Below are 25901 nucleotides of genomic sequence, written 5' to 3'. Positions count from 1 at the left end.
GTATTTGTTGGCTTTTATAATTCGAGTTCCTATGCACATTTATCAATTGCTTTAATCCTACAAATCATAAACAATCTGTCAAATAAATGTAATTGTTTTAAGCATGTCGTTTTATATGCATATCATAAAACCTTAATTGCGCAAGGCGTGTTTACAAACCACACTTGTAAAATAAATTCTATCTTAAATGGGTTGTTAGTTGGTAAAGCAAAGGTCGAATTGAAAAAAACAAAAGAGTTAGTACAATTCAAGCTTTTAGAACGCGGTCAAAACGTGCACGATAAACAAATACAGCTTTAAGTAAACAATCTTGGCTGTAATAATAACATCCATGGGAAGGTTAGAGGTACACTGTGAACTATTGAAACAAGTCAAATAGTACATCCCTGGCAGAACATGCCAGAACCTGCATGTGCAGGAAGTTGGGTGGCCCCTTAGCAATAAACAATCATGTCAACTAAAGTGGTGCACTTTTTACGGACTGATGTCACAACCTCAGACAACAACCCAACAAGAACCCTAAAGCAGTCAGACTACCAATGTCCTAAACTCTTTTGGTTCAAAGCATAACATTTTTTATGTTTAACATAAAACCACTCATTTTAAAGGTCCCGTTCTCCCTGTGTCTTTGAAGCTTTGATTGTGTTTACAGTGAGCAATATAACATGTGTTCAAGTTTCACATGTAAAAAATCTGTATTTTTCTCACAATTTACTTATCACTTTCCCGGCCCTAAACACGGGCTGATGTCTTCCTTGTTCTATGAAGTCCCACCTTCAGAAATATGTAACGAGTTCTGATTGTGTAGCTTGTGTTGTGTTGTTGTGATTCAATAGCAGCTTAGCAGTGCCATTTGAGCTTGGCTGGCGCCTAACGTATTCATGTGGGCGGGGTTTAGTCAAAAACTCTTATATTGACGTTATACAACCAGGAAGTAGAGGGCTGTAGTCCAAACCGGAGGTTCTCTGTAAGCTTTGAAAGAGGAATTCTGTTAAAGGTGCAGTGTGTAATTTTTAGAAGGATCTCTTGACAGAAATGCAAAATAATATTCAAAACTATATTATCAGGGGTGTATAAAGACCTTTTTATAATGAACCGTTATGTTTTTATTACCTTAGAATAAGATGTTTTTATCTACATACACTGAGGATCCCCCTACGTGGAAGTTGCCATTTTGTGCCGCCATGTTTCTACAGAAGCCCTTAATTGGACCAACTTTGTTTACTAAGTTGTCTCCATCAATGACATGTTTTTCCGTTGGCGGGTACCATAGCTTCTCCGTGCGTTTCAAAAGCGAGGGGTGAGCAGTGGACTGAGCCGTTGGTTGCAATTTTCAACCTCACCACTAGAAGCCGCTAAAATTTACACACTGCACCTTTAAAGAAAATAAATCGCCTGGCAGGAAACTTTGAGCTTATCATTTTGCAGGTATTATTTATGCTCTAGTAGCAACATTACACACTAACTAAAGTATGAAAAACGGGATCAAAAAAAAAACATGACCTTTAAGCATGCCCAAAAAGCCATAAATGTTTGGGAACCACAATACATATCTTTGAGGGTGTTCATAAACAGCAAAGCTTAAAACATTAAAAACTCTTTTCCCTTTCATCTCCTATCAGTGGTACTGGAATGTCACAACTCAATGTCCCATTGCATTTTTTCTCTTATAGAAAAACACGCCGCCGATCCCTGCCGTTTACACTCATTCCAATCCATAACATTACATTTCTTTAATAGGCTATTTACCAGGTATTATTGGAAGACCACATTAGTCTAAGTGATTCATATGTAAGGAATAATTGACAACAGGCCGTTATATTATTTGAAAATAATGCGAAGCGGAGTGTCGTTACCGTGGTATAATACCCAATAACATACAGTATACAAATATATAACAGCATTTATTGTATATTACAAATAAACTATACTAACAATGCAAGGATGATAGTTTTAGCAGTGTTTCCCATACATAGGCTCTACTTGGGCGGTCCGCCCAGGTAAATTGCGACCCGCCCAGGAAAAAAAAAACACTTTACGAATTTCCGTATTTTCTGAACTCGACTGGATGACCCGTGTTTTGTTGAGAGAGAGAGAGAGAGAGAGCAACCAAAATGAATTGGGTGCGACGCAAAGCAAGCTCATTGTCACACTGTATCCTTGATGTTTCTGAACTTGAGCAGAGTTTTACCATTAGAGGTCTTTCTTCACTGAGGACGCAGGACCCGTACGGTTCCGGGGTTATATTTTAAATGGTCAGCCAGGTCCGGGTTGGTCCTAGTTTATTACTTCGGGTCCCAAGTCTGATTAATATTGTGTGTAAAACCAGAGTCGATCGGAGAACCGCCGTGAGTGCTACCGCGCTAAAGCTCGACTGCAGTTTTAGCGTGCCTTCGGTTTCTATGGCGACCACGCGCTGCATTTTCTTTATCCCATTTTTTAATAATCTTACTATTATATTATATATTATATTATAATAGACCATATCTTTTCTAAAATCTAAAAAAGTTTGCACAGAGATTGTAGCAAAAAGCAGTGCTAATGTCAAGTCTATTGCACTGAACGAGCAAAGCTCAAGCTGACTCGGGATATAAAAAACGCAAAGCTGTAATGTAAAGCCTGTCCTCGGGACAGCAAGTAGACTTTTAAATCTGAAATAATGAGTGGATTTAGCTTTTTTAATCGACAAAAGAAAAATAGAAAGCAGAAGCAGTAAAAGAATAGAAATTATTACCATTATAACATCAGTCACATTTAATATACTATACATATTATTGTATTCAATAGAGTTTGATAAAAGGGGTCATCAAATTGCTTCATATATTAGTGCAAAAACATTAAGTGTTTTAGTGGTGCTTTGACAAACAGTGTCAGCTTTGTTTATGGCAAAGAAAGTTTGGGGTGGTTAGATTAATGAACTATAATGTGAAATTAATATTAATGTTTAATAAATCAAAGTATTGTGTTGTGTCACACATTATTAGTTCTTTGTCACATGTATAGTAGACCATTTTTTGTCAGTGGATAATGATTGCCCTTTTCACCAACTACCACCACAAATAAATTTCAGATCTGTGGGAAACACTGTCTAGAGTTACCTAGAAGTGATGGCTTAACAATTTTTCCACAGTCCTGGTCATTCATATAGTCTCTATATCTCTATGGCTGCATCCGAAAGCTTCGGCAGCTGACTTGTTGCCTCATGAGGCAATGACTTCAGCTTAAAGCCGGCTCTGGGAAACGCATTCGGACAGCCTTTATAGGTGCGAAGTATACAGGGTTTTAAAAATCAGGCAAAAATTTGTATTAATCCATAGGGCTAAAAAACGAGTACTCGATTAAATGGGGCGTGGGAATCAAAGGAGCAGGTCGTATGCGTTAGTGTGAAAATTTAAATATTTGTATTAAATACACTCAAATAAAACTTAAATTCCGAAAAAACGATGACATTAAAATGAACACATACTAGATTATTAATGAATTAAATGTTTTTAATAGAAACCTCTAACAGGAATAGCTGCATGATGAAGTGAAACTAAAAGGGACACTCCACTTTTTTTGAAAGCTCCTCTAGGGTTAAACATTTTATGTTTACCTTTTTGGAATCCACTCAGCCGATCTCTGGGTCTGGCGCTACCACTTTAAGCATAGCTTAGCATAATCCATTGAATCTGATTAGACCATTAGCATCGCGCTAAAAATTCGCGATTTTAGCTAGGATATGGCTAGGAACTATACTCTCATTCGGGCGTAATAATCAAGGACTTTGCTGCTGTAACATTGCTGCACGAAAATAGTTCTCTTAGTAACTTTCAATGGCAGGGGACTATTTTCGGGCAGTGCGTAATATCACTACGCCTGCTGCAGCCATGTTACAGCAGCAAAGTGCGATGCTAATGGTGTAATCAGATTCAATGGATTGTGCTAAGCTATGCTAAAAGTGGTAGTGCCAGACCCGGAGATCAGCCGAATGGATTCCAAAAATGGTAAAAATAAAATATTTAACTGGGGGGACCTGGAAAATGAGTATATTTTCAAAAAAAAGTGGTATGTCCCTTTAAGTCTTTTGCTTCATTTTAGTGATAAGCTGTGTCGTGTTGTCCTCTCACCTGTCCTCAGTCAAGATGTTATGTTCGTATGGCTCTCTAGTATCTCTTGACATTTGATGTTTAAATATGAGATGATAACCCATTGAACTTGTGACGCCGCTGTACATTTTGCACCTGACTGACTGCATTTTCGTTTTACCAAAAGTGAATCTGAAAATCATGGTAGGGGTGCGCGTAGGAAACAGAATTATCCATTTGTTTTTGAATCATGCATGGTACTGATGTCATACGCCGATCTGCTCAGTCTTTACTACCACAGCGCTTGTAACACCAACAATACATCCAAGTGCTGCCATAACCACAAAAAAAATAAAAATTAACCCACACGATCATCGTTTTTGTGATCGATCGTCAATGCCACGTTCAAGTACTCAAGCAAAACTTAAAAAAAAAAAACTATTGTCAGATTAAAAAAATGATAATGCATTACCTCTGTTATTTGCCATATGTGACCTGATCCAGCAAAATGAGTCACAGTGACCCAAATTTCAAAATTGAGATTTTGGTATCAATGAAAAGAGGAGATCATAAGCTTTCAAATGATATCCAGTCAAAGTCCTACCTTGAATGGTTTTAAAGATATAGACATTTGAATTAAGGTTGTCTCTCCTCTTTTTCCAACTGAAAACCTGAGAAAAACGCCTTTAAAGTTCCCTTTCGAGAGCGGTCACTCGACATTGCGTCCGCTGACACTATGGGGAAACTCCTCCCTCTTCCGGTTTCTGAAGCTTTTATTGAGCAGCGCCGGTGTTCTGGCCGATGCCGCCCATGGCAGCCTTGTAGGGGCTGGACTTCCACTGCTATGTAGCCTGTTTGGGCGGCAAAATACTCAGATTCTTTCTCTTCACCGTGACTGAAGCGTCTCGCCGTAGATCGTCGCACTTGTGAGGGACGCAAGGATCGCGTCCCTTACACGCGTTCCGGCAGAATTTTACAAGGATTTTGAGCTTCGCTCCTCGAGTGAAGAACCGTCTATCTAATGGACTCCGAGATATATCGAATAATTGCGTTCTCGGCAGCAAACCACCGCCGCCAGAGCGCCGTTGGTGGCAATGCTGTCAAACTGAGGAGAACGTCGCGTGCGTTCCACGGTAACGTACCCGCCCTATTCGCCTCATACCCCCGGGGTATCCGAGGTTACGGACGCCGGAAAGACACAAGGCTTCCTTTCCCCACCTACGCAGTGCGGAAAATGCCAGTGTGCACAATACATACCGTTGCAATACCCTCTCATATATGTTTGTCTTGTACTTATAGCGTGCTTCGGCCGCTCCCCTTACATGATTAGACCCCCACCCTGGTGTCTGCTTTGTAATTTAACACACTTCGGCCAGTGCTAGCATGCACGACCCCCTTCGGGACCGGTCGCATGCGAACACAGCGTGCAGACGGCTCCTTTCATAGACATGGCCGTCTGTGACGCTTGTGTGGATGTAACTTAATATTTTCCTTGGCTTCTTTGTGTGTATACAGTGCGCTCTGGCTGATTTTAAACGTTTCAGCCATTAGCACAGCGGCTGGCCTAACATAACATTATGCTCGCCTCAGGCTGTCCCGTGTGAGCCGCGCCCATTTTGGCCACGTCACTACGCGCGCTATTTTGCGTAGCGTCATATGTTCACAAGGACCTGCTATTCTTCGGACGTACTGAGAGGGGCAGCAATACACCATTAATGTGTCTAAGCTGCCGCAAAAATTATACGAGAAGAAACGTTACGTATACAGAGAGTTATACTTGTGCCTGTTATCCATGCTACACTTATTGCTCTTTGTATGATCAGTGATGGTACCGCATCACACACCACACACACACATTCACGCCCCTCATCTGTTTCGGGTGACGACGGGAATATGTGTTGGCTATGCTTAAATGCTTTCAGATGTTGTGTGCAATGGCCGCTGACGGGCAGCGAGCTACCAATCAGCACAACAACATCCTTCTGTGCCCTGTTGACATTCCCTCTGCACTTGTCCTCTTTCAACTATGTGCCAATAGAGACCATATATATAGCAATATACAGCTCTTACGGAGGATACTCAGCACGCAGCGCTCAGCCATACTCTGAATGTGCCCGTTAAACACGCGCTGCAAAGAAAAAGGGGGGAGGATAATGTCGGGTTTGATCCTTCGCACTGAGTAGCGATCAGTATCAAAACGCAATGCACAACTCACAGTGCTCAACCCCGCTCACTATGCATCCGTTACACACGAGCTGCAGAGCAATGGGGACAGACCGAGTATAGCGAAGTGTGTTGAGTGTGGCCGCTCGCTTCGCACAGCGATCTGTCTCGACACACACACACACACACATCTAAGCAGTGCACAATGCATCTCGCACGCCCCCGATTGGTGGCAACGTTGCTCTATAATTACGCATTGCACTTTATATATATATATTCTTTCATATACGTATATATATATTTATACATTTCTTATAGCAGCCTATACGCCTGGCTATTAATGTATATTTGCATTGAATAGAGGCTTATTGTACTGCATTCCACTATATATATATATATACTCATACGTATATTTATATATATTTATACAGTAATAGCAGCCTACATGCCTGGCTATTAATGTATATCTGCATTGAATAGAGACTCATTGTACTGCTTGAAACTATATATACTCATACGTATATTTATATTTATGCATTAATAGCAGCCTACACGCCTGGCTATTAATGTATATCTGCATTAAATAGACTCTTGTACTGCTTGACACATATATATATATATATATATATATACTCATACATATATTTGTATATATACACATCTTTAATAGCAGCCTACACGCCTGGCTATTTATGTATATTGACATTGAATAGAAGGCTATCTCTCTCCTCACTCATCTTGCTCTTAGCTCCCTGGCTGAATGCAGTGAGCCGATGTGGATGTAAACTTTTAGGAGTTATGTTGCTGTACCAACAGAGGATTACTATCGTGCCTTACACATCCATGCAGTGTTCAGGCAATATCTCACTACAAACACAGGTATCTGACTCCCTGCGTGCGCGTGGCGAGCTGTTACTGAGTTGTTCATTCTTAAGGAAGTGTCTCTCTTTCTCTCGGGTTCTGCATCCGACCTTGCACAAAGCAGCAAGCCACTGCAGACCCAGACTTGGTTTTTATATGGCTCTATGTGCAGCAAGTGAACCAGTGCCCTTCAGCGGATCACTCCGCTAGATGATTTACACACGTCTGGGTTGTGCGCTGTGTGGTACAGTTCGGGAGTTTGCAACATCACTGTACAGCCGTTAACAAACTCTATTAAATGGCAACCTTGCTTCAAAGCACACAGTATGTAACTGGCACCCGACATGCACAGACGACCGGTTACTATCCGTTCCAGTGTATAAGGAGTGTATCTCCTCGCTCGGTGCTATTGCAGAACCAAGCTCTGTTCTTCCATGGCTCTGTGTAACACACCATTGCTTATGCCACACAATATGTAACTGGAATCCTGTGCGCTGCAATCCGTTACAGAAATGTCCCAGATGCGTGGAGTCGAATACATTCAGCCATCCAAGCGGTGAGCTGTGACAGGTTTGACTGGTCGGCCAACAGTGCATGTCCGAACACACAACCCCTGTGGACCTACAGCAGCCTCTCAGGCACATATGGCTCGCTCGGCGCCATTATGATTTGTCATGGGTTTGTAATGTCTCCATATGATGGGTGGCTCACACACCTATGTTTAGCAGCAGGCTTGTTCCACGGCTGACAACATATACTATAATAGGCACACGCATGTGTGATCGGAGCCACTGCAAACATGTCAATATAGAGCTACAACATCCCGATCGCTCGGCAGTGTTTAGCCCATTACCTTACCCTGTACAGCACTCAATTCCTCCCTTGGCTAACGCCGCTGTGATACAGAAGGGAGAAAATTATGAACACCCGCTTTATAGGGTATTTGTATATACTATTACCCAGAGCGGCTGCCAATTTGATTCGACACAGACCACCCCAGCTGTGCAGACCTGTCGCAGAATGTTACTGAGTCTGGAGTTTGCGAACGGGTAATGTAGTTGTTACCTGACGAGAGAGGTAGAACAGCTTGTGCAGCCACTATTCTCTCACCCTTTACTATGACCTCTGTTGTGATAGGAGACTACTAGCCGCGCCGGTGGTGCTTATAGCAGGCTTTATGTAGACCCACACACATTCACAGGGTGTAACGCTGTTCCCTCTTAGCTGAGTGTAATGCGCATCCTGCTATCTTATTGCCCGTTTGGGACTGTACCAACCAGCCACAGACACACTCCTTTGATTAAAGTAGTTTCTGCTTGCGTGCGTGTGAGCATATAAGCACAGTGTGCATGCCAGCTTTACGTTTATGTGCTTCATGCGAGCCGTCCCTCTCAGGAGCACTCTGGATATGAGTCTGCTCTGAGATATTCCACCCGAGACACTGCTGTGCTGGTGATGAACGCCTCCGTGGTTGACCGGCTTACAAGTTCACAGCGCACTACCTGCTGTACCAGACAGGAATTTGCGCCTGCTCTTCATTAAGCAGCTCATGTCCTGGCTGCCGCAAATGCGACACAGACTTAAGGGCTGTTAAGGACTTTAGAATGTTTGAGATTGTTTGGACGTAATGAATCAGTACATGATGGTGGAAAGTGTAAGCTTTGTCCTTATCAGAGTTACGCTTTGTATGAAACACGTTGTGCTCGGCCAAGTGCCAGCGGTTACGTGTTGCCCTACTTTGGTTTTGCTGCTTATACACGCAAAATCAGTAAGGACAGCGAGCCCTTTCTACAAGACGCCCTCTTTACGCAGCACCTGTAATGGTGTGAAGCAATGACTACGACCCGTTGCACTGTCACGTGTCGAATGTTCTATCTTTGCAGCAATGCACAGATGAAGGAAAAGTGGGCTGTCTACCCCAAAGGTTTTTCATGCAGCTATCGCTGCATTTCACGCTGGTGCCTTGGGTGCGCAGTGGCCAGGCACAATTAATTCTCTTAAGTGAGAGAAGTGGCCAATCATTTGCATATTTAGGGCCATCATGGGCTGTACATGCCCTTAAGGGACTATGTGCCAAAACCACCCTCAGCGCAGTTAGAGCATAGACGGTTGCATTCTACCTTCCCATCTAGCTGATGTGAGCTGTGCCCGGTATGAGTGTTATACATTTATCTAAGCACTCCGCTCTGACATTACTGTTAGAGCAACTCTTTATGCTTCAGAAATGGGCTGTGGCATTTGTTAACGATCGCTGTGACCTGCCCAGCTCATTCTAAGAAATTTCCCTGCTCCACCTAAGCAGTCAGCTGCTGGGATCCAGCTGGGGTCACTGGATCATTAGGTGATAATGAGGGCAGCACATTACTGCCACACTGGCATAGCGGTGTTATTCTAATTCGGCAGTCGCACTATCCGACGCCTCTTCATAGTTTGTACTGGATGGCCAGTACAGCTGATGTATTAATATGGAGCCGCGTTTTCGCTTCTTCCTTACTTTCACGCTAGCTATTTTGGCCATCGTGCATCATATGTTAATACCAGCAAATACTCTGCGTGGATATGCTTGCTACCGCCCACATTGGGTCGGCCTAGCCGTTGCTGTTGTAATGTTACAGGTTGCTATCTGCTGTAGGGCTGCAATAAGACCTACATGCAGCCTGTGACTGTATGCATTCTGTTCTGTATAAGCTCTGGATTGAGTCCCTAAAGACTCAGGCATCCAATCTACTGTGCGTTAGCTTACACAGACTGGACGGGGATTGTGCACCGACTCAGGCATTGTGGTGCACAGACTTGAGTAAGCTTCACTGGAGCTGCTCTTCGCTGTTCTCACGGCGTGTTTGAATACATTCCCCATAGCGTCAGCGGACGCAATGTCGAGTGACCGCTCTCGAAAGGGAACGTCTCGGTTACTATCGTAACCTCGGTTCCCTGAGAGACGGGAACGAGACATTGCGTAAGCCGCCGTGTCACTGCTCAGATCAGCTCTACTGTTCGTTCAATCGAAAGAATCTGAGTATTTTGCCGCCTAAACAGGCTATATAGTAGCGGAAGTCCCGCCCCTATAAGGCTGTCATGGGCGGCATTGGCCAGAACACTGGCGTTGTTCAATAAAAGCTTCAGAAACCGGAAGAGGGAGGAGTTTCCCCATAGCGTCAGCGGACGCAATGTCTCGTTCCCGTCTCTCAGGGAACCGAGGTTACGATAGTAACCGAGACGTTTTTTGCCCGTTTTTTGTAGATATCTTTCAAAATCCATTGCATTTTTAAATGGATAAACGATTTATTTTACAGCTTAATTTGACCAAAGACATTATATAAATGCCATTACAGTAAACCAGGAAACTAGCTTATAAATCAAACAGAATGATGTTTATTGAAAATGTGAAGTAACAGAAAGGTTTCTGTGATGGTTGGGGTTGAGTTAGGGGAAGGGAATAGAACATTACGTCTATGGAATGTCCCCACAAAACGTGTGTGTGTGTGTGTGTGTGTGTGTGTGTGTGTGTACCTGGTAATTATCACGTTGTGGGGACCAATTGTCCCCACAAAGTTAGGAATACCAGTGTTTTTGTGACCTTGTGGGGACATTTTGATGTCCCCATGAGGAAACAAGCTTATAAATCAAACAGAATGATGTATCTTGAAAATGTGAAGTAGCAGAAGGGTTTCTGTGATGGTTGGGGTTAGGGAATGGGGTAGGTTAGGGGAATAGAATATACAGTTTGCACGGTATAAAATGCATTATGTCTATGGAATGTCCCCACAAAACATGGAAACCAGTGTGGTGTGTGTGTGTGTGTGTGTGTGTTCGCGTGTGTGCGTTTGCGCGCGTGTGTGTGTGCGCGCGCACGCGCGTTCGCGTGTGAGAGAAATTGAGAGGCAGAGAGACAAGCAAAAAGAAAACAAATAATGCTTGCCTATGTAATCATATCTTTGTGTAGGCTAGTTGACAATAACAGTGTAACCAATTCAAAAAGGAGTTAAATAGGAGAGTGCTGCGAGTATGACAGGAGGATGGCTGCATTGGCTGGACCAATCGCGTGCCCCGGGGTTTCCCATTGACAAATGATCAGCCTTTATGAAGATTTCTGATTGGCTCTAAAACAACGTGTAACATCATATTTGGAGAGATAGTGACGTTTCAGGGGATCCCCGGGAAATTCTCGGAGGTGACGAGAGGATTTGAGAAAAGCAATGTTCATTTCCAGTGAATTTAGTAAAACTGTTTTAACTTTAATAGTCATTTAAACACCTTTACTCAATTATTTGGACTACGAAACTTTGGGAGATAATTTTTTAATGTCTGTTCTTTGATATTAGCTAAAAATATTTTTTTTGATAATTTCATTGTTTTTCCACATTATCGGCTCATATCTTAAAACGGAACGTTGCGACTTCCGACTCATTTCGCCAGAGCGGGTCACATATGTTGGTGCTTATGAACTGTACTTCTCAGTATTCTAGGATTGTGTTCTTGTTTCATGAATGCATCAGCCCTCATGTTTCTCACTAAATCAGTTTCACACTTAAAATCAATGGATATGCAAATCGACCCTTTTCTTAGCTGAAACGCTGCTTATTCACATTCAAAAAATTCTCTAGCTGCTTTCCAGACATTTTCTAGTCTGCCTACTGCCTTTTGACTTTTCTCTGTCTGCATGGGACCACCATTAGAATTTCTTTGAAGGAACATTGCCCTACCTTTGTGCTCAAATGTTTTCGAACAAACACAGCATGTTTTCAAAAAATCCACAGGAGAAATTAAGGGGGAACAGACAGTTTTCTGGAAGCAGTAAATATGTACTGTCATTCTCACCTCCTTCTCATGAAATTCCTTACTAAGGCCAAAATCTGTCAGCACAATATGACCATTTGAATCCAGAAGTATGTTCTCAAGTTTCAGATCTCTGTAGACGATTCCCAGCTGAAAAAAAAACAAACAGAAATGAAGACGCTTCTATTTTTAGATGTGGTACTACTTTAGCAATTTCATGTCATTAAGTATCATCTCATTTTCAGTGTTTACCAAATATTTATTTGAAACTGGTTGGGACTTGGGACTAAAACTCTTGTCTAAAGTCCTTAAAAGCAACCACTGGAAAATGTACAGTCACTTTAATAAATAATAAATGGTAACATAATAGGACATGACAAAAATGAGACAATGTTAGTCTCACTGTCAAGGTCCTTTATACAAATGTGCACTGCCCCTGGGCAACTCTCTTGACTCTGTATAATGCCTGCTAAGTACAGAACAAGCATGCATTAAACACACATCTCTTCCCTTTTCTGTAAACAAAGCCTCGAGAAATGTTTGAGCACTGCAGATAAACTCAGCCTGCCCTGCTTAGCTAAGAGGAATTGATTCGAGTAGGCAGAAGGGAAAAGAAGTGAGATAAGGAAGAAACTACACTGGCTATTCTCTCAAAATGAGCTGCTGGAGAGATTAGAGTGCAGATGAGCGTGCAATTTCTACAGCAATTTTTACCTTATGCAAGTGCTCCAATGCTAGTACAATCTCCCCGCTGTACAGTGTAACCTCTTGTTCTTTAAAATGATCCCTCTGGACCAGGTGTGTGAAGAGCTCACCTCCATTCACATAGTCTGCAATACAAGGTTTTTACGAACAAAAGTGCAATTAGTTAAGCAGTTTTATTATTTAAAATATGCCTTGTCTTTTGCAGTCAGTGCGAAATCCTGTTTAATGCTGATGCTGACACAATCGGTCCGAGCGATACCACAAAAACCAAGATTTCCTGTCATGGCATCGACACTTCAGCTTTTCACTATAACACAAAAGGCATGTTGTGATATTCAGTGTCCCTATGCAGTTTTTTACTTCTTCACGTATCCCCCTCTGAGTGTGTTGACAAAAATGTATATTAGATGCCCTTTATTAAAAAAAGTTATATTATTTATTGACAATTAATTAATGAAGTTATTTAAATTTAATTGAACTCACCATACTTTTATGCATGTTATAAATAATATAATATCTAAATGTATTTATATAAAAATATGAATGACAAATATGAATATCTAATTTATATTAAAGAGCACATATTTCATTGCTAAAAAACGTTATTTTGTGTATTTGGTATAATATAATATGTTTGCGTGGTTTATGGTTAAAAAAAAACATTATTTTCCACATACTGTACATTTTTGTAGCTCCAGATTTCACTCTTTTCCTGAAACGCACAGATTTGAAAAGCTCTGTGGCCCTGATTGGCCAGCTAATCTGTACATTGTAATTGGCCTGAATACCTCTGACGTAAACAGTAAACGTGACAATCCTTACCATGTTTAAAAGATTTGGTTGCTAACAGGAGTTAACGTACAGGCTGCGAGTCCGAAGAGGGAGGAATTATGATAATCCCGGTCTTGTCTACATCACCAATCCCAGGAAGTAAACTGTTGCCTACAATCCGTGTGTTTGTTGTAGTACAAGAAACAGGGTTCCCACACCTTAGTTAACTTCAAATTCAAGGACCTTTCAAAGACTTTCCAGGTCCAATACCCTCAAATTCAAGGACTAAATGTGGGGACACATTTCAAGTGAGATCAAAGTTACATCGTGTTCCCTTTAAAGATACATTGTTATAGATCCCTTTCGAGGGAACTCGCGCTGCGTCACTGCGGTGACACTTTGGGGACACCTCCAGGGGTAAGTGCGTCTGAATGTGTTTATCAAATTGAACCATTGGTGAGGCTTAACAACAAAGACAGGGCGATGAGGAGCCAGGAAGTATATCGCTATCTGAAATATTGCCAAAGACGGCGTTACAGGGACGCAGGAAGTATGGCAAGGGAGACGCAGCGTCTCGTTCCCTTCTCAGGGAACAACAGTTACATACGTAAACCAGAGACGTTTTCATGTGTCACACACAACTATGCAAAAAAGCATTTTGGTATGAATCATCATTCGCATACAGAAGATATAGGCACAGTTATCAGTTATAGCGAGCAGTTTAGCATGTGTGCCTAAAAAGTCTATGAATTTTATATTATCCTACATTACACAGGGAATAATATGGATTTTTTCCCAAAAAACTTCTTGCATTGAAATAGATTCAAGCACTTTCAAGTACCGGTATTTATGTATGTATATTTTCAAAAACTTCCCAGGGCCTTGAATTTTTTACCCCAGATTCCCAAACTTTCAAGGATTTTAAGGACCCGTGGGAACCCTAAAGAAAAGAGATTTACGTTGGAGATGATAACTCGCGTCATCGTTCACTTTGGGGTATGTACTTTTTGCATATTGTTAACGTACTAATACACACTTACACACCAAAGGAAATTAAAAAAAATGAATCGGACAATAGGTGCTCTTTAATCTATTTGATTTAGTTTATTTACAATATGTATGTGTCACAATTGTTATGTAACCTAGTATGGGCATATTAAAGGCATTGTAATGATCACATATCAGGTGTACTTTATATTACACTACACAAACCACTTCTCAAGTGAATTAAACTTTTTAAATATTAAAGGTGCCAAAGAATGCATTGATGTTCATTTACAACCATAGGATTTTTCCCTAGAATGAAATGGGCTGTTGTTATCTTATTTGGAAGGGTCATGAATAATAAGCTCTGCTATGATTCGCTGTTTTACAGCAAGGCTCACGTCAGTCGCTCACATTAAAGGGGACATTTCTTTTACAAGACTTTTTTAAAATGTAAAATAAATCTTTGGTGTCCCCAGAGTATGTATGCGAAGTTCTAGCTCAAAATACCATATAGATAATTTAATATAGCATGTTAAAATTGCCACTTTGTAGGTTTGAGCAATGTGCCGTTTTTGGGTGTGTCCTTTTAAATAATCTCTGCACTAAATGAGAGCGCCGCGGTTAGATAGTGCAGATTAAGGGGCGGCAGTACACTCTAAAAACAAACGGTGCTAAATAGCACTAAAAGTGGTTCTTGGCTCGTAATCATAGAGGAACCATTTTTAGTGCTATTTTTAGCACCTATGAAGAACCATACGGGAGTCATATAGCTCCACATATGGATCTACATAGCACAATATGATTCTACACCGGTGCTACACAGGTACTTCATCGGTGCTGTATGACACTTAAAATGGTTCCTCTATGATTACGAGTCAAGAAACACTTTTAGTGCTATTTAGCACTGGTTTTTTTTGTGTATTATCCCCTTCTGACATAACAAGAAGAGCCAAATTTCAATGGCCTATTTTTTCCACATGCTTGCAGAGAATGGTTTACCAAAACTAAGTTACTGGGTTGTTCTGTTTCACATTTTCTAGGTTGACAGAGGCACTGGGGACCCAATTATAGCACTTAAACATGGAAAAACTCAGATTTTCATGATATGTCTTTTTTAAGTAAACATATCTTATATGCTTGAGCCTTTATCATACAAATTTTGAGGAACAACCAATTGTTCTGAGATTGGAAATGGATGTTTTCAGTATGGACCTGCAAAACGTAATTGTAACATCAATAGTAGAATTTCAGCCTAAACGGGTGATTCTCACGAATCCATTGAAACACCACGGCACTAATGATTTTAGCTTTAAAATGTGTAATATAGTAACATTATAAAGCATCAGAATTAACACAATACTGTGTTCTACCTTGCACAATGTGTGATTTCAACATAAGAATTTATAATTGTAAATTTTATCTTATTTTCTGCTAAAATTCTCATTACCGCAATGTGTCCGGCTGTGTTTGAACATGCGTTATGTTGTAATTTAATCAAATTAACACAAAAATATTAAGAAAAAAAATAAATGGATGTTTTGCTAGACTACTTTAGATGACAGAAAAAATATTTACTGAAAATTCATGTATAATAATAATGAAGAAAAATTAGGAAAATGATGTGTCCATGCCTGATGTTCTCATCCTCCGCAACACTTTTTGAGAACAGTTTAAGCACACGTACAGAATTTTAATAAAGTTTGATTTTGAGTGACCAAGCACATGGACCAGTTACTTCAAGATGGCTACCAGGTAAGATAATTTTTTTTACAGTTAATTTGAAATATTGTCTTGTCAGAATGCTTACACGACATTTTGATTATCATTACCGCAACAGTTGCTTATTAAATGTTAATTGAATTAATAGAAGCATAATACTTTGATTTTAAATGCATGTGCAGAATCTCCAAATTATGTTCTTTCAGGTTTGTCATGTCATTTAGAAAATAAGTAAGTGTTGATGTTTTCTGACATTAGCGGTTATGAGATTTTTTAGTACTAATTTTTTTTATTATTTTACAAAAAGAGTTAAATTATAAGTAAAAGTTTTTATATTAATGTTAACATTTACTCGAGACTTTGTTTTTCAATGTCTGGTGGGAAAAAAAGTAAATTAAAGCAATTTTTACATTTTCATGCTTGACATTTTTAAAACCAAGTTTTCGTGAGAATCACCCAAACGCTAAACTAGCATATTGCGCTGATTTAGCATTCAAAACTTTGTTTTTAGCATTGTAACAACATTGTAATAAAGGTTGTGTTGGGGCGTATATCATGACATCATAGTCAGTGTTATGTTGAGATTGGCCTGTTTTTCGGCAGTCTTTTGCATGCAGGAAAGAGGAAACAATAGTGTTTGAGGCTCACGGTATGTCATAACCATGTACAGAACTCTTATTATTCAGCTATGCCTACAGTTTGACATTCTATGGCACCTTTAAACTTTTAACTCTTTATATAGATTTCATACGATGCACTCATTCCTTGCCACTACTAGCTACATGCTCTATGAAGATTGCATGCAAATACACTTGAACCAAAACCGACACAAGCTGCATTTGCATTCGATCAAATGCAGAAGTAAAATTTAAGTGCAATATGTGCAATAGGCATTTCTGCAATCAATATGAGGGAGTGAAAGAGCGAGAGAAATACCTAAAATGAGATGCAGTTTGGTGTCCGTCTGGAAGGCATAGTGAAGTGTAACAAGGAAAGGAGACTGTCTGATATGCTCGAGGACCTGTCTCTCTGTGCGCGTGTGCTCTGTTGTCTTGGCCTTCTGCACAATAGTGGCTTTTTTCAAAACCTTCATGGCATACAGTTGACCCGAATCATGGCCGCTCACCTTGCGTACCAAGAACACCTTGCCATAGGCTGCCCAGGAGAGAAAAATGCTTTGTTAAAGAGAGGAGTAAAACCAGAGATACAGAATTGGCTATTTGAACTCACTGACCTCCAGTTCCCAGCACTTTCAACAGCTCAAAGTTTTCAATGCCAACACGCTCGACGTGGCCCGTCAAATTGGCTGGAGAAAGATTTAAACACATCTATTAAAACATGTTAGATAGAGCCAAATTCTTTACTTGAACACCTCCGAATTAAACCTTTTCTGACTATATGAAGAGCCCAGATGCAAATTCCTTTACTGTAAATGTGCCTGACATGTGCTCTTGTAAATGAGCATTTTTTATCAGGCTCTTATGTCTAGGTTGAGTAATTTCTCTTTGATGGCAATGAAAAGGTTATTAGTCAGTAATTGAAATGCCTTATTTTCACATGCCTTATGTCACTTTAGTCATTTCATTGGTATAACAAAGTTCACTGCAAAACCCTCTAAAGTACATGCAAAAATCTCCAGTTTTAAAAATAACACTCTTGAATTTTGATGAAAAATCGATGTGGTGTTTAATAGATTCTGCTAACAAATTGGTATCTCTGAATGGCCTGAGGCCGGGATTAAGCATTTTTGAAGCGAAGGTATTTGATGAACAAAAAATATGTGCCTAGCGCCGCAAGACTGAGCGATATATCGGATTGTCTTGCGCATTTAGTAAAGCCAGTTCGAAAATTTGTAGAAAATTGCCATTACTTGCTTTCAGATGGACCGGAATTTACTGCACAGAGCTGTAAGTCACTGACAAGCTGGGCAATATCTCATTTGTTATCGCAGGCAGTGCCGCTCCATCTGAAAGCAGGTGATGGCAATTTTCTACTAATTACAAAACCGGCTTTACTGATGAGATGCGCATAACAATCATATCCCATATATGGCCCAGCCCTAGCCGAGCGCATTCGGTTACTCTTTCCCCACCATTGACGAGTTAACTCGATAATTAAGAGAAAACGCTTCCCTGCCAATGATGAGTATTTACGCCTATCCGTAACGCAGTGTTAATTTCGTTGACAAAGACGATGACGAAAAATATTTGTCAACGAACCTTTTTAAAGAGACACAAGGCAGCATTTTTATGTTAATAAATCATCTTCGTAAGTCGGTATATGGTTAAATGACTCATTACATGACGAATGAAGACTCTCTCGCCCGCCCCTACCGTCTGTAGGAAGAATACCCCACTTGCAAGTTCGCTGTATCCGACCCGGTGTCCTTCAGTCTCGTATAGTCTCAGATATAGAAAGCATTTACTCCCAGACACTAGGGGGAGCTAGTAGAGAAATAATACTCAGACTTGCCTTGTGTCCCTTTAACGGACGAAAACTAAATAAAAGTCAGATATGATGACGAAGACTGTAACGAAATATAACTGACACTTTAGTCAACGAATAAAAATAAGACGAAAATGTTAGAGAGGGACGAATGGAGAAGAGATCCAATCAGAGCAACATATTTTGTGGGACAAGTTGTGAAGAAATCCAATCAGAGCGAATCTTTGAGGGTAGGTTGATCTATGCAGGCAGCAGAAGCATTTTAAAAACCCACGGCAAAATTCGTTTTCACAACAGGTTGTTTACATTATATTTAGTTGTACAGTCTTAGTTACCCAGCTTTGGCTGATGTCGGTTGACTTTGCTCGTTAGCAACACGCTAACGTTTTGCAGTATACCCGGTCCGAAGACATGTCTCATTGACAACAAAAATGTCAGAGCTAACGTCTAATCTGGTCACACTTAAAATATTACAACAAGACTGCCTGTAAAGACGACTCATCCAGAAATACATGCGAATTTGTCAAAGTAAGCATACACGCTAAGGTTATTTTATCAGATAAACCACCGTGTTTTCGCTAAACTTGGAATAACATAGAAACGAAAGGAATACACATCTGAACTGTATTGATTGTATTGGATTGTCTTAATTAATACTGAGTATAAATATTCAGTGTCCTCAAATTGAATGAAATCTGTAACGTTACTATTATAGTAGATGTTGTGCTGTTACATGACTGGACAAAGTGCTTGCGTGCGTGCGTGTCTGTCTGTCGTGCGTGTGTGTGTCTGTGTGTGCATGTCATTCAAAGAGAATGCATATCTTTTTCTGGGACCATGTATATTTTTTAGGCAGAGCGGGCCTTATGCTTATTTTATGTGAGATCATCTTTTGTGAGAAAGCCACGGTCAGTGTTTTTGACATAAATAAAATAAAATATGTGTTTTCTACAACAACCATTAAATCTGTGTCTGTATTGCATATTCAAACCTTACCATTCCATAACAGACTGAGGATACTTCCAATGACTAAAAAACGTAAGACTAGACTGAGACTAAAACTCTTATGATATTTAGTCGACTAAAACTAAAAGATTTCAGATGACTAAAATAAGACTAAAACTAAATGGTGTGTTATTCAAAAGACTAAAACTAAATCAGAATTTGCTGCCAAAATTAACACTGCCGTAACGGTACGTTCACACGGGTGTAAGTGTTAACGCTTCCCATTAACTTTTCTTGTGTTGTCGAACTGAATTGTGGATCCGTCGGCGCTGCAGCAGTGCCGTTGCTCGCGGCAGAAGTTGAACATTTCTCAACTTTTCAAGTGGCAACGCGATTATGAAATTTGGCTTGCGGTTAATTGCCTAATAAATTGTGACGATTATGACAATTAATTGCCTGTTTTTGGGCTTTGCTGGTTATGACGATTAATTGACTGTTTTATTGCTTTGACATTTAATTCTCATACATTTAGTTTGTTTCTAAAATAATTTTCACACATTGTTGTGATTATTTAAGTTAAATCTTTTTAAGGTTTACCTAGCAGTGAATATTAATACACATAACACATACACTCACCTAAAGGATTATTAGGAACACCTGTTCAATTTCTTATTAATGCAATGGTGTAATGGTGTGGGGGATGTTTTCTGGGCACACTTTAGGCCCCTTAGTGCCAATTTGGCATGGTTTAAATGCCACGGCCTACCTGAGCATTGTTTCTGACCATGTCCATCCCTTTATGTACCCATGCTCTGATGGCTACTTCCAGCAGGATAATGCTTCATGTCACAAAGCTTGAATCATTTCAAATTGGTTTCTTGAACATGACAATGAGTTCACTGTACTAAAATGGTCCCCACATCACCAGACCTCAACCCAATAGACAGGGAGCTACACTGCGACCAAAATGGTCGCATATGCGACCTTTTGAACTGCCGTTGCGACCCTAATTTTTAATGGGTCGCAAATGTGCTACCTAATGTTATAGACAATATGCTATGATTTACTATGAGCATTTATTAAAACATAAATGTGGATTTTAAGAATACGTTTTATAACGTGCTCTGAGCCATCAACACGTTGGCTTCATTTTGCGTGAAAGCACGTCGTGTCTCTCCCTATCAGTGTGCGTTTGCGTGCTCAGCTGTTTCTCAATGAATTGGGTGCGACGCGACGCAAGCGCAGTGTCTTCCATGTTTCTGAACTTGAGCAGAGGTGTTTCTTCACTGAGGACGCGGGACCCGTATGGTTCCGGGTTTATATTTTAAATGGTCTGTCGGGTCCGGTTAGGTCCTAGTTTAATTACTTTGGGTCCCAAGTCTGATTAATATTGAGTTTATAAGCCGAGTCGATCGGAAAACGGCCATGAGCGCTACCGCGCTAAAGCTCGAGTGAAGTTTAGCGTGCCTTCGGTTTCTATGGCGATGGTTCTTGATACGACCACGCGCTGCGTTTTCTTTCTCACATGTTTTTAATAATCTTATTATTAATAAACCATATATTTTTTAAAACATATCCATATTAAGTTTGCACAGATTGTAGCAAAAAAGCAGTGCTAATGTCAAGCCCATTGCACTAAACGAGCAAAGCAATGTAAAGTTTGTCACCGGGACAGCAAGTAGATTTGAAAATAAAATAAGTGGAATAATATTATTGAAATAATAAGTGAATTAAGCTTTTTAAATCGGCAAGAGAGAAATAGAAAGATAGAGCAGAAGCAGTAAAAGTGCGTATTTAATAGAAATTATTACCATTATAACATCAGTCATAACATCAGTCACATTTATAATCTATAGACCTGCACTGTCTATTAATATACTATACATAGTATTATATTATATTGAGTTTGATAAAAGGGGTCTAATTGCTTCATATATCAGTGCAAAAACAGTAAGTGTTTTCGTGGTGCTTTGACAAACAGTGTCAGCTTTGTTAATGTCAGAGAAAGTTTGGGGTGGTTAGATTGATGAAATATAATGTGAAATTAATATTAATTTTCAATAAATCAAAGTATTGTGTTGTGTCACACATTATTAGTTCTTCGTCACATGTATAGTAGACCATTATTTGTCAGTGGGTAATGATTGCCCTTTTTACCGGTTACCACCACCAAGTAAATTTCAGATCTGTGGGAAACACTGACTGCAACGTTTAAGAAAACAAGGCGGCATGTGGTTTAAAAGATGGCAAGTAAAATAAAAAGCATATCTGTATGCAATACAGTTTCATTATTGTTCATTATTAACCAGAGCGCCTTAATATAACTTGAAAAAAACATGTGCGACCAAATCATATTTTGCGCCAGTAACTGAAAAAGTTGGTAGCGCAAGTGCCACCAGTGGAAAAGGTTAGTGTAGTTCCCTGATAGAGCATCTTTGGGATGTGGTGGAACGAGAGCTTCGTGCCCTGGATGAGCATCCCACAAATCTCCATCAACTGCAAGATGCTATCCTATCAATATGGGCCAACATTTCTAAAGAATGATTTCAGCAACTTGTTGAATTAATATCATGTAGAATTAAGGCAGTTCTGAAGGCGAAAGGGGGTCAAACACAGTATTAGTATGGTGTTAATAATCCTTTAGGTGAGTGTATTTAAAAGTAATTATTTAATGATAATAGTTCATATTGCTGCATTTCTTTAAATGTTGTTTTTCCACTGTATTGAATGGTTTTGCAATGCATCGCATTACACTGTCAGTTAAGAAACGTCATCTAATACAGTCTCATTTATACAGCCGCTACAGCTCCCCCTTGTGTTTTTAAAGAAATGTGCAATCATTGTGGTGATCTGAAATCATCGCGATGAGGTCAAGCTATCGCGATGAGACAATTATTTAATCATTGTGACAGCCATACTTATGCAAATAATCTAGGCAGAGCCAGCCAATTACGTTTATGGAAGACAGGAGCATGTGTTGCAGCCACTGTGATTGGCTGTTGGACACGCTTCAGACAAGCCTTCCGTTAACGCCCCGTGTGAATGTACTGTAATACCGCTATTATCCATCAGGTGGCGGGGAAAGAGTTCATATCATTATCTCATTTTTGACAGAGGTGGCGTTTAGCGGCTTTTGCAACTTTTTGAGTTCTTTATATATTTAGCTCCAAAACATATTTGTTGTTTTTTTTAATCTAGCCTGGTGTGTGGTGTCATTGTGATCATTTTAATAAAGAGTGCAATTTTGGGAATCACTGTCCGATCCCATAACAGTTGTTGATCTAAACTTTTTTTCTTATTATTTTTTTGATGCTTAAACAAAGTCTTTGCACTGTACTATTGCCATCTTTAATACGTGTGTCCAATTTCCTTAGATATGTGCAATGTTCTGAGCCTCAATGAATGAGACATCGAAGACAGCAAGCGGTTAGCATATATTTACGTTACCATCTTGCCTAAAGTGAGGCCGCACTGATGCCAATGAGCTGCCCGGTGAGGTGAACACATCCCTGCTGTTACCCCCTCACTGCATAACAGCAGCTTTTTATCGCAAGCAAAACTGCACACAACGTCCCTCTGTTATCTCTATCTCTCTCTTCGCAAAATATCTGATTTTGGAAAGACATCTTGTTACCACAACATCCTTTGATTGGATATCAAGCAGCACATTTAACACTTGGGTAAAGAATAAAGGAAACAGCTCTCGATTGCACAACGGCCCTTCGCAACCACTCACAAGCGGCCTATGGTCACTACAACACTTATTAATAGGCTTCATGACCCTATCTCCACTCTCAGGATCTAAAGGTGTTCATGGAGAGAATTTAGATTTTTTTTTTAAAGGCACAACATGTAGGAGTTCACCACTAGAGGTCGCATTTTGTAAAACTAAACCAAAGGTGAAGCTTAATAACGTTATAGAGTGGAATGATGAGAGATGTTGTTTTCACTATCCAGAAATGTATGGAATTTGCTAATCATGTTCATCAATGAGGTAATTAATTAATTTAGCATGTTTTGCATTTTTATTATTTCACGCCACTGTAATGAATTAGATGCAAAGCACAACAGCTGTGTTGTAGATGCTATATAACCGCCACTTCCACATTTGTGGACACCTGTTACAAAATCAATTGCATTACTTCCATTCAGCACTAATCCATTAAAGAACAGGGTAGCCAATCTGATACTAATATATCCATTAAAATACAATGACTGTAAATGTGATATACACACTATTGCTCAGTAGGATCTCTTAGTAATTTACAAAAATAAAAAATTTAAACAGAAATTATGAGTGACTTATTGCATTTGGTAGGTTTACAATCTCACACTAGGTTGCAATCAGTTGGTCAAATGGGTAAAGTTATGGCCAAATAATATCAAAATGGCCATTTATCTGTCTGGCCAATATCTTTATATCACAGTACCAGAAATTTGCCTGAAACCTATTACTTGAGGCAAACATACTTCTTGACATGAGACTTCAAAACAAATGCTAAAGCTAATAAGCATTTGTTCAATTTACTAGCCATTAGGCAAGTAAGGTTCATTAACCTGGTAAATTTATTTACCAGATAAAGGCAGTTTATCAGGTCCCTATAATTAGCTCTAGTAATTGGGTTTCTTTAGACTCAGGGATGACTGAGCACAACCACATACACAGTCGGACTCTTAAATACCTAACGTTAGCGAGTCCTTTCATCATAATGTCAATATAGTCTAACATTTATCACTTACAAGACATGCACTTAAATAGTGCGAGTGTGGTTGAGATAACACGTTTCGAAATTGCATATGCAATTCACCTTCCAATCCCAAAGTAAACCGGGTTGATGGATGATTTTGGCATGCACCTCATAAATATAGTACTGATAGCACTTCATGTTTTACACTAACGTTAGCTAGCAAGCATTAACTACATCTTCTATCGTGCTATAAGAAAACACTTTCAAACGAGCAAAGTGAATTAACTATTTCTTAAAGACAACACTGGATGTCATTTACCGTTTCTGAGCTCGTGTTTCACGGTAAGCAGGTCACCTTCTCCCGAAGAGCCCTCCATCGCAGACGGCATAACCACTCGCGTGATCGGAGCGCGCACCCTCTCCTCCGCTCGCGGCACGACACACAATGCACAACGGTGGAATAAAGTCGATCACAGCGCGATCACATGAGCGTATATGTTGCTATAAAGCAACCTTTGGGAAAATATTGTACACGACAATAACCGCATTCTCGTGGGAAGGGCACTCGGCCAGTAAGTAGCCTACTACAGCTACACTGATAAAGATACACACACTCGTCGCCGAGACCTTAAGACACGCCCACTGACTGAAGCTAGTGCTAGAAATACTTCTACTCTATTTAACCCATCAGCTGCCAATCACCGCCCAGTGCAACGTACAATTTTTTACTTTAACTATTTATTGTAACAATGCTGGAGTGCCTGACGCAATAAGTAATTAATTTTCTATTTCTTTCTTTGGTTTGACTATATTATCGATTACTGTTTAATATAATAATAAATTAAATAAATAAGAAAATTACAAATATTTTATCAAAATAAATGATTTATATAAATATTTTGTTATTCTTTATATTTAGTTAAAACTAAACTCAAATGTTGAATGACGTGCTTATTACATTCTAATTATTTGGTATTACTAAATAACTGGATGTTTTCCAGATCAAGACTGGAATTACTGCATACCTATCATCACCTCAAGTGTTTCTGGTGTTGTAATATGGAGTGTAATTTTATAGGTACATTTTGTTGTATAAATTAGGTTTCCTTTGGGTCAGACCACATTAATTTGCCTAAACCATTCTGCTCTAATAAGTGACCTCAAAGTGAGCATTACAAACCTTGGGATGCCCCAGGCTATTAGGCTGAACATTTATATTTAGAGAAAACAGCAGGTATAAAATTACTTGAGGGAAGACTGTGTCCTCATTTGAACAAGCAAAGAACTGTTCCCTCCCTGCACCATTATTATGCTCCATGTACACTTCCTTATAGGAAATTTTGGTAATGACTTTTAGTACATTCACAGGACACTCCCAATGTACTCTGATGTAATATTTTTAACTCTTCACCGAGTATGCCCCAAATAAATTGATTTAGAAATATGCACAGTGCACATATAATAACTTGCAGGGAAATATGCATTTTTTGTTTATATCCAAAGAAAAAAATCTAAAAAACTTGATACAATTGCAAATCACATTTAAAAAAAAAACGGAAAAATAGTTTAACAAAAAAGTGTTAAACACGCTGTTTTAGATGACAACAAAAATATTTCTATGACAAAACCATTTAAACGTGACAAACTATATATTTTAATACGCTTAGTTTTCCTCACACATTTATTTAATTTAACAAAATCAAATTAACTGAAAAAAAATCACCAGGACTTTTATTTTGAAGTGCTGATAAAGCCGTTACTGCTGTTGGGTTTG

The 25901-nt window shown here is 39.6% G+C and overlaps 1 protein-coding gene across 1 annotated transcript in view; it reads right to left on the bottom strand.

Moving 5' to 3' along the window:
• LOC141365340 (ribosomal protein S6 kinase alpha-5-like) overlaps window positions 1-24765 on the bottom strand; it is a 58982-nt gene extending 34217 nt beyond the window's left edge. The window contains exons 1-5 of the mRNA XM_073869587.1: window positions 24447-24765; window positions 17284-17355; window positions 16986-17204; window positions 12582-12697; window positions 11910-12017 (exon numbers count right to left, since the gene is read on the bottom strand). Of these exons, the coding sequence (XP_073725688.1) occupies window positions 11910-12017; window positions 12582-12697; window positions 16986-17204; window positions 17284-17355; window positions 24447-24516 (585 nt within the window). The 5' untranslated portion in view covers window positions 24517-24765. The remainder of the gene's footprint in view (window positions 1-11909; window positions 12018-12581; window positions 12698-16985; window positions 17205-17283; window positions 17356-24446) is intronic.
• Window positions 24766-25901: the final 1136 nt, after the last annotated feature.

This window comes from Misgurnus anguillicaudatus, chromosome 7, assembly GCF_027580225.2.
Source record: "Misgurnus anguillicaudatus chromosome 7, ASM2758022v2, whole genome shotgun sequence".
NCBI lineage: Eukaryota > Metazoa > Chordata > Actinopteri > Cypriniformes > Cobitidae > Misgurnus > Misgurnus anguillicaudatus.
The sequence above is the reverse complement of the archived record's forward strand: the minus strand, read 5'-3'. Positions and strand labels throughout refer to the sequence as shown.